At 41.2% G+C, this 14243-nt stretch overlaps 1 protein-coding gene across 1 annotated transcript; it reads right to left on the bottom strand.

Moving 5' to 3' along the window:
• Positions 1-1124: 1124 nt before the first annotated feature.
• Positions 1125-13081, bottom strand: LOC142817783 (uncharacterized). Its single transcript, XM_075895448.1, has 4 exons — positions 9684-13081; positions 8173-8234; positions 2916-3063; positions 1125-1393 (listed from the first exon to the last, which is right to left on the bottom strand). The coding sequence occupies exons 1-4, from the start codon at positions 9814-9816 to the stop codon at positions 1335-1337; spliced, it is 402 nt and encodes a 133-aa protein (XP_075751563.1). The 5' UTR covers positions 9817-13081; the 3' UTR covers positions 1125-1334.
• Between the last annotated feature and the right edge of the window lie 1162 nt (positions 13082-14243).

The following is a 14243-nucleotide window of genomic DNA, read 5'->3' on the forward strand; positions in this document are numbered from 1 at the left end:
TGCGTGGCGACGTCACTCGTCCTTGGGTGCAGCCACGTGCAGTGCAGCGGCTCCGGATTCGATGAGAATGACGCGGCCCAGCGGTGACCCCATTGGAGGATTCTGACCTCACGGCCAGCGCCGCTTCTGGTTGGACATTTGGTTCCTCAAAGAATCCACCCGGTGTATATAAAAAAGCCCTGTGGCGCATTGCGAGCAGTAGACCTATGTGTCAGAGAAGAGAGCTCGGCTCTTCGAGTCTCTAAACTGTCGGCCACAGTGCCGCATTTGTAACGCCTCTGTATATATGCTGCACATAAACCTTGTTTAACTCCCCGTCGTCTCGTCTGCTCGTCTATCAGCTCTGCGCAGAAGCAGTCGCGAGCTGAGAAACCCACTCTACCAAACAGCTGGTGACCTTCCCGGCGGAGTTCGAAGCAGTGGCGCCTTCGGGACCATGTTGGCGTCGCCGTCTTTCCTAACAGTGGTGTCAGCGGCGAGATTCGTGGCGCCCTTCGTAACAAGGCATAATGAAACTTCATGTAGCAGTGTCTCATCCTCTGATGTGGCTAAGCTGCGGGATCTAATACCACAATAAAAAGCACCTAGCTAATAAATTTGTGGTCACTCATGTGGCAAACGTCTCCTGCCTAGCGAGACATGCTCTTTGCTACTGGTGACAGTGTTATCAGATACCATATAAACATTACAAACCTATAACATAAAAGGTATAACAGACGTTCACTTATTTATCATCGGATTAGCAGTCTAGTGGAAAAAAATTTTGAGTAGTCAGTACGAAGTTTGCAGTAATGACTGTCCTACAAGTATGTCGTATACTTGTTGTATGTATGCGGCAACAAATATAGGTATGCGGCATACGGAAGCAGTAGGTTGAGTATTTTGCGATTTGATGACATAATCTTACTACTGCAAGTTGCAGCAAAGACTTCCCCGTTTATCTGTTGGCCATTTCCATCCACTCCGATGGGAGTTCAGTAGCCGAGGTATAGCACTACGCTTTAGTAATAACTCACAATTAATCATTTCGAAACTCCTAGACACTGCTTTAGCTTGTTTTAAATGTAGCTACAGCTAGCCGTTCTGAGAAACTCTGATGAACCATTTGCAGCAGACCAAACATGTTGGAACAGTATAGGAACATATTTATTACTTGCAGTATTGAGAAATTTCTGCTGTTATTTTTGTTACACAGCTACACAAACCTGTTAACATGCTGCTCGCACCTATCAAGCGTTACAGCTGATGCCTTTGAACACATGCCAGAGTGGAACAATTCAACAGCCTAGGAAGCATTAGAGGTAGGAGTGCTGCCCGAATCCTGAAGCTTTTTTTTAATTACCCTCCACTTCAGGGCCTTTCTGGTAGCGGTGAGGTGCTGTATGAAGAGACTCTGCAACGCACAGAAGAAAAGGAAGAGGTGTAGTGCGAATTACAGAATCACTCGTGCTTCTATGAGCCATCTTTCAAAGTCTGTTTCGAAACAACTGGTTTGTCAAGGGATCTAGCACATTTACAGGTTTTCAAAGTATGCCTGAAAAGCTCCTCTATGTGATAGTTTCCAAGAACACTTGAAACCATCTTTTTACATCCTATAAAAAGCAAGCACTGCGCAAGAAATGCTGTAACGATTTGAGTGTCCAGTTAAGATGTGCTCATACTCTTTGCTAGGGCAATCATGAAAGCAGCATTATGTCCCATACAATTGCAGGCACGTGGTGCGATAAATATCTGAAAACTCCCAGTGCACCTAGCCAAGGAGTGTCTGTAATGTGTGCAGTGAAAGAAGCCCACCATCTACCAGTTGCCAGACAGATCAGATGCCAGACACATTTGCTTAAATGTGTCTGGCAAATTTGTCAGCACAAGATTAAAAAATGCCCCATTTCCTCAGTGCACTAGGCTGTGCATTAAACACTTTAGTGCTAGTTGCGTGCAGTTGTATTACTCTATTTCATACATGGCAGCACTGCGAATGCTCTTTTTAAGGCTTCCGCCGGTGACTGCATCTCCAAAAGAATAAAAAAGTCTACTTGCAAGCGAAAAATGCGCAAATATGTCTCTTGATTCAATGTCTGCAAAACTTAATCATATGGTTGTATAATCAGATGAGATGTTAATATTGCATTAAAGGAGTCATATCTAAATATACTTATACAGTATACTCAGTTGATATTTTAGCTAATCTGATCTCTACTGAAGGTCTACTGCTGGCACTTCCGCGTAATTTTATGGGAGCAAACTTTTATAAGCGCACCATGTTCAAATAAGCTACTAAAATGACACTTGGTCTGTGATGCAATGATTATTTAGTATATTGTAGCATCATTTGTTAGGACATAGTGACTTTTTAACTGACTTCGAGATAATATTGTAAATTCCAGACAGTGTGCTGCACAATAATACACTCAAACCTCAATATAACTAAAACTGGATATAACAAAATATTGCTCATAACGAAGTAAATGAAAAATGGTCTTGTAATAAAGATAGTGTTAGGAATAAACATTTATAAAGAATTTTCGGGTATAAAAACCTATTTTTCTTTAGGATGACATTTAGTTTTAATGAGGTTTGAGTGTAATTGGCTTGCGTGTTCTCAGGAGCCATGACTAACAGTCGGCGACGTTCTCTGACCGTGCTCAAAAAGTGTTGCAGGGCCCGTTTAAAAGTCGATGCACCGCAGTTCTGTGGGCAGTGCTGCTGTTTTTTTTTTCTGATGTTGTATACAAGTGTATCTCTTCAGGGTAGTGAATTAAACTTTTGTTTGGTTATTCTCTTTATCATTTCTTGATAATTAATGATTATCTTCGGTAAGCACTTAGCATTCACAATCCTGAGGGCTAAAACTTCTACACTAATAATATCGTTGTTATGTGTCATGCCTGTTGGTAATGCCCGTAGTCTCTACTCACCCAGACATTTTGTTTTTGTGGTAACTGTGTGCCAGGCTCGGGATTGTCCCAGATCATGTTGGGGTACCGGGCCGCCATGGACCGGCCCAGTGCGCAGTACTCCCAGCGCATGACTGACGTGTTCGGGTTCTGTATCGGCTTGTGTTTGCTGCGTGTGGCGGTACGAAAAGCAGGGGGAGTACAACAGCATCACTATTGTAAATCTGTCATGACAGGGTCCTCGACGCGTGTTGAAGTCTTTCGCTGCCAGGTTTTTCTGGCACTGCTGCTCACTCCATGCTGAGGTAATATTTTTTTGCTTTTGATTATTACGTGGAAATTTTCTTTTGGTATTTGAGTAGGATGCTCTTATGGACACATAAGCATATTAATATGGGATTATCCAATCAAAATACTAATGGCACTCGTTACAAGCAATACATTATTTACACAATAATCAATTTTTAATAAATACTTTCTTGTTAATACAGAGTTGCCAGAACACTAATTATCCATTTTATTAAGCATCTGAATTAATGAGCACTTTGACCTTTTTTCTGTCAAACAGTGCATGCACGTGACATGCTGACTCACCATGGCTGCGCTGCTGAGATCCTAGCAACGAGATTAAAGGCAAGGCTGATGTACAAGAAGCGCGTGGTCCCCCCATTTTCAAAAATTATACTAGAAGTGGTAATAGCTATGTTTTCACCACAGACAGTGGGACACACCCGCGTTATGACTTCTACAAGAGCTGTCTTGCCAGTGGCAATGAAAGTATTATGATATGCTATAACGACGCTTGGTTTTACACACATTAGACAAAAAAAAATTTAGAATAATATCATTTAATTCGACAAATAGATTCTGCCGCAGTTCACAAGATGATGTAGTGTATGAAGCAAGATTGACAATGCATAACGTTTCAAATTGTTTCAAATTAAACTGATTGACACCTTAGACAGCCTCCAGTTGATTTAGCACTGTCTTGAATAAACCCAATCTTCAATAAAAACATTTTGACAAAAAATTTATTACAAAACATGAGACAATACTTAACATCTATCCTTCTATACAGGAGCATAACTTATAGTATTAGGCACAACTGAGCCTTGAGCAGGCTGGCATAAATAACGAATCAACAGACATAATGAATTGATTGCTGGTATCTACCAAGGCATGCTTCGATGTTAGTTGCAATTGTAATTACGTCCTACTATGCATTAACTACTGGCAAACCTGATTGTAGCCACATGTCAGTTTTTACAGCATAACGGCACACCAGGTTACACAATGAACACTCACACAAATAGACGACACACAAGTGCCGAGTGTCATCCATTTGTGTGCGTGTTCGTTGCATAACCTGGTATGCGCTGCCATATGCAATGACGACGTATCAACTAGCCTTCAACTACGTTCTAAGCAGTTTTTCCAACTTTTGAAAACATCAGACATGCCATTTATTTTCCCTCTCCTCAGTTATGAACTATGATAGTTGCGCAGCATCCATAAATATTTTTAACCATATCTATGCCAGCTTTTTTAACTTTGATAGCGTAAGGGCATCGTGACCTTTGGTACACGTAAGAGATAAAGCCAAAACGAGCATTTTCTTTTACTACTCACTTCAGGAACTTGATGATTTCGTCGCGCAGTGTTGATTGATTTGTGGGGTTTAACCTCCCAAAACCACCATATGATTATGAGAGACGGCATAGTGGAGGGCTCCGGAAATTTCGACCACCTGGGGTTCTTTAACGTGCACCCAAATCTGAGTACACGGGCCTACAACATTTCCGCCTCCATGGAAAATGCAGCCGCCACAGCCAGGATTTGATCCCGCAACCTGCGGGTCAGTAGCCGAGTACCTTAGCCACTTGACCACCGCGGCGGGGCGGCCGCGCAGTGTACACAAGAGAGCCTTGTGCCTTCATGCTGTCATACAACCTCCGTGCAGAAGGGGTTGAACCTTCGATGAGAACTCCGGGAACAGGCCATTCGGAGACCACAGCTTGAGATTCCCCTGAGGGACGGCGTACCGATCAATAAGCTGCTGTCGCAATAAAGAGCGACACATTTGCATAGCTTTGAAGGGATGCTAACTATCAACATTAAATACGTTGAAAGCAGCACACTATACTTTGAAACATTTAGTTTCGTTGGTATTGTGGCTCGTTACTAGAGTAAACTAGTCTGAGCATTTTCAGTTCTCAATTTTGTAAGCTCAGAGGCGGAAACGAAATTCGCGATACAGTTGAACTCCCTTATAAGAAACCCGCATTGGGGAGCAATTCTACTCCCCTAGACGAGGTGTCTCTTACGGGCAAGGGTACCACGTGTGCATTTTCAAATGAACCCCTGTTTTAATGTATGCACATTGGTGTGTCTCGCACTCACTCATCTGTTACATCAGTGTCTGTTATAAAGTGTTTCGAGTCAATTAGATAAGGTCCACCAATCGATGAAAGCCAGTGGAGTCCTGGACCTGAGGCACCAACCAGCTAGCTCCTGAATTTCTCGTTACTCCTTTCCTGGAAACTAAAGAACTTAGTTCTCTTTCTTCTTCTTCTAAATCAAACGAAAGGCCAAGCCCTCGGGAGTCCGGACAAAGTTTTGGAATGTGGGGGTGCGCCCTCAAAAAGTAATTACAGCTTGTTTTTATAAGCTAGTCTCGATTTTTATTTCAGCCTGACATCGCAACACTGTGTGAACTTCTAATCCCATGTGCGCACAAAATATCATGTCAACTACCATGGCCTTTCTGCTCTATGGTTCCAGTGGTGATGCACAAGCGGCAATTTTGAATGTTTTTAGTAATGCGTAAGCAGCCACTTTTATTGCTTTGGTACCTGATGTCGCCACAACTAGCTACGCTGGTGCGTGAAGTCGCCAGAACTGACACTATAGCCTGGTGTCATCATAGTGTCGTCGTCAGCTGGAGTGCCATGCAAAATCGGCCATAGTGTCAAAATTAAATATCTTATCGGTATTTACTGAGCTTCTCAATTACTCGGTCATCCCTGTAAACAAGAGATTTATATGACAGAATAAACTCGCCTTTTAAAAATGATGTTATTACCCTTTTAAAGGTATGGTAAGTATAAGCACTAAATATTTTAAACGAGGTGCACTAGTACTCGAAATTAATACTTTCATTGGTGTTGTAATTATAGGCTCATTACTAGAAAAGAAATTTCAGTGTAACCTTCCACATCTTAAACTTTTTCACTGGACCTCCAGTGCTGGTACGTACGTCGATGTGATGTCATTCTTTAGCTACTCAACTGACACGCTACATATGCACACTAAAAAATTTTTTCATGTGACATAATATGCATCAAAACGACGATGCATGGTTACAGAACACACAATAGTGCAGAGCTATGAATTCACTTAGACCACCTGTGGTTCCGAGAATGCCTAAATAAAAGTACACAGGTGTTTTTTTTTCATTTTGCTTTATAAAAATGTGGCTGTCTGGCTGGGAACCAGACCCACTTTCTCAGGCGTAACAATGCAACATATTAGCTGCTAAGCTACCATAGTAGATCATACATGGTGACTTACACAGATTATAGGGACTAGGCAGTGCCACGACATGCTACAAATCTGGGTTGAGGGCCCTGGCCCCGTTTTCACACTCGAAACTGTACATTTCTCAGCGGGCTATTCATAAAACGCAGACTACATGCGTGAGCTTTTCACAGGAACATCGCATATGAGGAAACCAGCCACTTAGTTCAATACGTACTGAGCTGTCGAACAATATATAAAATATGCTTGATGTAAAAAACATTGACAGTAACAACAATGTATGGCAACTATACAATGACATAACAACCAAGAGAGGAAAGGGATGGCCCTTGCAACAGGTTTCGCCAAAGTATTTCGCACATATTGCACATTGACGTTTACACAAGTGCCTAAACAGGTAGAAGCTTTTTGAGTGTTATTTTTTTTTAACTGCGATCTTCGATTCATTAAACTGGCACGCATGATTTGAAGGAGAAACCAACTTACTTGATATCATAAACAATTTTTGACGCAAGAACCAGTTTCTTATACCAAGATGCACCTGTGACGATGAACCGGGGAAAATGCAACAATGGCTTCCTCTTTAGTGTTAAGAGGATATTTGGCTCGGTTGTTCATGAAAGCATTGACTATACTTACAGGGTGGGCTCTTATATGATGATAAAATGTATTACATGGGTATTATATTGACAAGGCGCTGTCACTAGCACAGGGTACCTCGATGCCGTCTTTAGTAATCACAAAAAGTAAAACCATTAGTAAAAGGTAATGATTAGTCCAGGAACAGACAGTAGCAGAACAGAAATGTCAAGATTTAGCACTGCACTGCATACGTGCAGGTGAGGTAGCTTGGCAAAAAAAAAAAAAAAAATACGGAGCTCATTCATACCCGCTCGATAAAAGTATTTTGTGCTTCGGGCTTATTCGGACTCTCCAAAACATTCCTCAGCTGGACGCATGCAAACTCTGTCTCGCGAAACTTTTTCTCAACTAGACTTGCTAGGAATCAGACTTACAGATCCATCCGAGTCTGGGTGAGTACAAGTGAGTCGACCCATGAGTGTGCTTTTTCATTTGTGGTGTCCATGTTCTGTAACATTAACATCTCATGTAATCAGTGCCCTGCACGGCACCCTTCATCTTGTATTTTAAATGAGTGTTATTTGTGGTTGCAATTGAGTAAAGACATTTTTGTCAATGACTCAACTCACATAATGTATTTTTATCAACAACTTCTTGTGAAAGAGATTGTGGAGGAAGGCGCCCGCCCCCTACCTCCTATGATCTCCGCACACCTAAGACCGATAAATATTGAGGTGGCATACGAACGTTAGGGCATTGAAATATTTGTGAGAAAACATGAGTTTAAATGTGAGCCGACAAAGGCTGATAGCAATGCTAAATAAAAGTAGAGAGGATCATATGTGTGCAAAAAATGTAGAGCTCATTTAGACTCACCCCAGAAAGATGTTTTGTGCTTTGGGCTAACTCAGAATTGCCAAAACTTCCGTCAACCGGACTCGCTCGGACGCAGACTCGCTAAATTTTTTTTTTTGAACTACTCAGTCTCACTGAAATTATGAAATCTGATTTTAAGTAGTCTGGGGCAGTCGACTTTTGAGTGATTTCGCCGACCTGCGGTGGCTACTGGAATCCATCAACTTTTCTTGAAACTTTAAAGAAACACCCTTCCACTGGAACAAGTTGCAAAGACTGTTAACAAATGATATTAAAGTGCTACCTCATCACTCTTGCATCCCTTTCGTAGTGCAGCAGTGTCGACCATGTACACCTCATGAGTGCCTAGAAGTAAAGCAAACAGGACACAGAGTCATATGTGCTTCATTGCGACGAATTGTGATGAAACATGATGACACTCATTTCAATACAGGCCACCATGGATGTTTTCATTTGCTTTTATATTCTCACGCGCATCGACCATTGCAAATTTAACGCAGCATGCTATAGAGTGTATGAAGTGTCTTCAATGCCATTTAGCACCCTCCATACGCGACACAAATGTAAGATTGTTTTTAATTGTGACAAAGCACAGTGGTGGTATTATTTGATCAGTGCTTGAATGTAGCTCACAGCAGCAGTACATGTTTCAGCAAGCATTAACCTTTACGTGGTCAGCCCTGGTTCATTTCTTTTCGCACGATATCAAATAGAACGTCCACTACCCATGTTTTCTTCCCTGACCCATGCTGCCCTCCCTGGATCTTGGTGTTCGTTCGACAATTTTTGTTTCATCGCACACTGCATGGTCCTCAATTTTTTCTCTCACTGCTTAGTTATCCTCCATGTTGCTGCCCTGTATGTTAGAGCTGGTAGTATGCAACGATTGCACACCCACAACTGTAATTGACAAGAACCTCACTATATCCTACAATTCAGAGTACACCTGCAAATCGAATTACGTGCTACTGTTTTACATGCCAAAACCACAATTATTTCTATTATTAAGCTTGCCCTAATGAGACTACGTTTGATTTATATTCATCAGTGTATATATCATAATCAGCATTTGGAGTAGCATGTCATGCATACAGCCAGGTTAACATCGCCAACATTTCATTAAGGCCTTTTTCTTTCTCTAAATTATTTTGGAGAGCCTCAGGCTCGGTAATGTGCTCTCAAATTTATACAAACAAAAGCTTTAGTATTTTTTACCTATTAAAATGCAGGCACCTCAGACAAAATCAAATATATGATTTCAAGCTCAGCAGCATGATGCCGTAGTCGGTACCACTACCGTAATGATTGAGAGTAAAGCGAAATACCATCGGGTCAGTTAAATCCCTGCTAGTAAAGACATGCATCGGTGACTGTATAAAGTCAAGACAAACACAAGTTTTGAAATCCATAAGGTCTCAGTATGGACAAGGGATCATTATCATGGATCAATAATTTATTTTTTGACTATTTTTTTGGCAACAATCTTCAGTGAGCGCCACTTTTTTTTCTAGGTTCATCATAATCAGTGTTTGTTATAGGTGTATCTTTACTGCATGAAGAAGTCAGTAAAAAACAAAAAAAAATATGCACCAAAAGTTTGGTTGCGTATGTGAAACAATATTTGAAAAACCCACAAGGTAAGCCCCACTCAATTGTTGAGTGAGAAAGAATACTATGTGTACACATATATAACAATTCATTAAATGTGAATACAGGCCTATTCATACTATAAGCTTTATTTAGAATATTTTTACCATCAGACCGATGTGCATTTTCTGTACTGGGAGAACTCACCATTATTCAGTGGGTCACTTGTATCAGAAACCAGGGTGCAATTTTTTCTGAAGCCAGAGGGTTCAGTCTTTATGGCGATTTCCAGCAGCACAATCACTAAATATGCTGCTGCAAAAAAAAAAGGGCTGTACATTACGAAGGAGTCGCAACAATTACATGATGCTAATGCAGCAAATTCACTTTCAGCTGTAGGTAATCAAAATAGCTGTGGCAATTTCATTCAGAGCATCACTTTCTTGTGATAGACAATTCACAAAATTTTAGCAAATGAAACATTACCATCAGCTGTGTTGGCAAGGTTTTAATTTAGAGCAAGAATGTCATAGTACTGACTGCTGTTAAACGTTACAGACTGCACAGACTGTTCTACTTCAAAGATAGCCAACATTAAAGGGGTACTAATAATAAGATCATAACTTGATGCGGTCAAATATGATCATCACTGCAGCTATTGATCACTTGTTGCTACTTTTTGCAATCACTTGAGGCAGCACAAGTAGAATGGCACATTACAAAACAATAAAGCTTTCATACTTATAGCCACAATTTACGTGTACAAGAACACATATTAAAAACACATATTAAGACTGTGTTCATTGAATGCTGTACGAAGCAACATTGAACACACACAACATACCAACCATGAAGTGCTCAAATGTTTGCATTATAACTCGAACTGACATTTGGAGCACAAACAGTGATGAACTACAAAACGAGATGCAGTTTCTATAAACTCCGAGATAGAAGGAAATGCGAGTTTAAAATAAGTAACCACAGAATACTTGAAGATGTAGGGTTGTATAGGTAAGGAGGCACAGAAACTAGAACCAACAATCACAGAAGCAGACATCAAAGATTTTAATGAGGAAGGACTCGTATTAATCAGTACAACGACAAAGGCACACATGAACCTAGGTACATTATTATAGCACTCTACACACATGACTTTTTCGCAGTCATCTGAATGTCCTTATCTCTACTGCATCCAAGAATTGGTACAATTCTAAGGATTACTCTTAAGATGTGTCACCAGGCATATGCAGGAGGGTGGATGCTGTCTCGCGATGTCCTGAAACAGTGTCACAGAATTTAAATTCAAGACACGCGTGGCACACTTGCAAGTTCACAGCAACAGAAAATGCTTTTGAAAGTCACTGCACATCAGTGCGAAAAAGACACTACCAGTCTTAATTCACAAAGAATCTTAACCACTCACAATGGTTATCCCACTGCTGAGATGTGGCACTTTCATGGCAAGTCATTGCATTAAAATAATTTGAGTTTTTACAATCGAAATGACAGCTGTGTATGAGACAGACATACAGGAAGTCTCTGAATATTACTAATTCAGGAGAACAACCTCCAATGGCTGTCCTAATTGTTAATAAACAGCCACAGACCAATTTTGAGATAAAATAACACTAACCTAACAATATTTCACGATTTGTACAGAACCCACAAGATCATTTCATTAATTCTGAGATTGGTCAGTGACCAGTTCATTAACAATGGCTTTACCTACAGAGACAGGATTCTGTCATACTCTTGAATATTTGCCCAAATCATAATGCATGTCACTCAAGCTTTTTCTATGAAACCCAACACCACAAGTTTAACTGGCAAGAGCTAGCTATAACTGGTCAAATGTCTCAAACTTCTGCAATTAAGTGTGTCAGATAGGGAGTCCTAATTAAAGATTTCATAGGTTTTCAAGTAGGGTTCCTTATCTGACATTTAAAATTTCATTAATTTTGTCATGCGTACACTTGAGATGTCAAGTTTCGTGTGCTGACTGAAGCAAACATAGAAAGTCATTGTCTAGAGTGAGTGGTGACGATAAAACGCCAGTCGAAAAGGCAGGCACAGGTCTTTGACAGTGCAGGTTCAACCAAGATCATAGGTGCAGCTTTTCTTTACTCTAGTCCAATCACTACTTTGTCTAAAAATTCTACAATAATACATTTCTCAGTTACCAACACTATTCCCCTGTTAAAATGAATAGTGCTTGCTATTCCTTTTCTGAATAAAACAGTCCAATGAAGCCTGGGTCTATGCAAATGCTGTAAGTTATCATCAGTGATTTTAAGAACCAGTAATTCTCAATAATCTTAGCTGAGTGAAGTGAAAAATTCGCTTCACATCAAGTGCTAAAGAGAACAAGCTTTATTGGATTTCCTCAAAATAATTAACACAACAACAGTCAATTGTGTAAATAAATAGTTAGTGAATAGGAATTGATCGTGTCACTTTCGAACATAGCTTTTGCAGTCTTCATTCAGTGTTACAATGGCTATTAATACTTCACGGGTGCACCTCTCGCAGGCAGTGCCAGAAGCAAAGCTATAACATTGTGCAGGCACACTAAATCACAAAGCTAAAAGAGAAGCAGTTCGTGTTCAATTCATATCTGAACTGAAGTCCCTCCTAGTGATTAAATGAAGCTAAGTGTTTATCAGCCCTTCGCACACCACTATTTTGCACACCACATCAATCCAAGATTATGCATTTTCTTTCAATAATATTAATATCTCGAGTCCCAAAACCATGACATGATTATGAGTGATGCCACAGTGGAGGGCATTCACACAGCAAGTGGGCTTCTAGCGTTTCACCATCGAAATGCAACCGCCGCAGCCTGGATTGAACCCGTGACCTTCGGATCAGCTGTTGTGCAACACGACTGCTACACCACCACGGCATACTTGTGCTTGAATCCAAAACTGCAGAGAAAAGCAATTGTGGTGATTGGGTACGGCCAGTTTACCACAACTAATCGCAAGTGCCGAACGATGCAGAAAGAACTTGATGGTGCAGAAAGCATGGCACAGAGATTCGCTTGCGTCGTTGTTTAATATGCACACATGGCATTAACTTGCTGCTGTTTTCAAAAGTTTTGCTGTTATAACGCTAGAATTCATGAATCTCTCAAGGCTAACACAAGTGTTGCCATACACCCAGATAAATATCTGATATCACATCCATTCTCATATCATATGAAAACGCTCTCATGAGTTATTATTTTGCCTTGAAATGTGGTTGGCAACGAATATTTTAAGGCACCCTTGCCAGCCTAAGTGCTTCAGAAGACTAAAACACAAGAGGGGCTGGGGACATTCTCATTTTGACGCCCGGTGTGTCGGTTTGGAAACAGCAATCGAGTACAAATTACTGAAAGTAAATTGGCAATCTTTCACACCTACACAGAGGCCTGTTTATGGTTCTTAAACTAGTTTGTTGCCCCGCCGCAGTAGTCTAGTGGCTAAGGTACTCGGCTGCTGACCCGCAGGTCACGGGATCGAATCCCGGCTGCGGCGGCTCTATTTCTGATGGAGGCGGAAACGTTGCAGGCCCGTTCGCTCAGATGTGGGTGCACGTTAAAGAACCCCCCAGGTGGTCAAAATTTCCGGAGCCCCCCCCCCCCCCCACCACCACTACGGAGTCTCTCATAATCGTATGGTGGTTTTGGGACGTTAAACCCCACACATCAATCAACCAATCAATCAATCAACCAATCAATGAAACTGGTTTGTAACATTTAAATACCAGGGCGGACGGTAGAACAACTAGTACAAAGTTTTCTAAATACCCACTTGCCAATTTCGCCGGCTATTGAGATTACCACAAAAACTGCTTCCACCGTCGCAATAAACCGCACATTTAGTAAATGAAATCGCTACTGTCAGTGCTCCTGCAAGTGTTAAATGAAGATTTGCGAGCACCTTAAAAATAAACACGACAAACGAATACCACACTTAATGGGCATGTAAACACATTCACGAGACAATCACTTGCCTCATAACTAGCAAGGTTATCACAAAGTGTACTTTCGGTCGCTATTGACTTTCTGGGCCAATCACGATCGTTAACAACGCAGGTTATGTAAACGATATTCGATCCTGATAGGGATAGATCACGATCGGAAGTGCACAGTGTCACACCGGCACAAATGAACCAAAAGGTTCTCGGGAAGAGATCCCGAAGGTAAGTTTTTGTCGGAAGACACAGAGACGGAACGCACTACACAGTTCGTCGGAAACCTTCAGCTGTTATGTTGCGGCTTCTCAGCAACTGTCGTCACCTTTAGCTGGAGTCAGCGGCACAACAAAATCACAGATTCTCGCTGTGCTTGGTGACAGCTATGCAGGAAACCGTGATCGAAAGCGCGCGATGAAACTTCGGCAAGTTTGCCTGGCTCGTTCGTGTATGAAAGTGCGAAACCCACATGCATATTAACATGGCACGTTCAGCATCATCTACACGGAGCACACGCCAGCCGCAACCGTTTGATTACGGAATAATGCACTCGCATAAGTTTGTTTTTAATTTCGTCGCACGCATGCGCACATAAATATAAACACAACACAGGGACACTAACGCCTTCTCGTGTTAAGCAATCGTGATGACACAAGTTTCCCGAATAACAACATAACACTCGTCATATCTGCAATAATATTAATAATCAAACAACGATGTAGATTATGGCAACTTGTTTGCCAATGAATTGTGCTGACGGACTGACAGTTGTGCGATTTCACCCGACACCAACACCTACTTGTGAAC

The sequence above is a fragment of the Rhipicephalus microplus genome, chromosome 5 (assembly GCF_043290135.1).
Source record: "Rhipicephalus microplus isolate Deutch F79 chromosome 5, USDA_Rmic, whole genome shotgun sequence".
Taxonomy (NCBI): domain Eukaryota; kingdom Metazoa; phylum Arthropoda; class Arachnida; order Ixodida; family Ixodidae; genus Rhipicephalus; species Rhipicephalus microplus.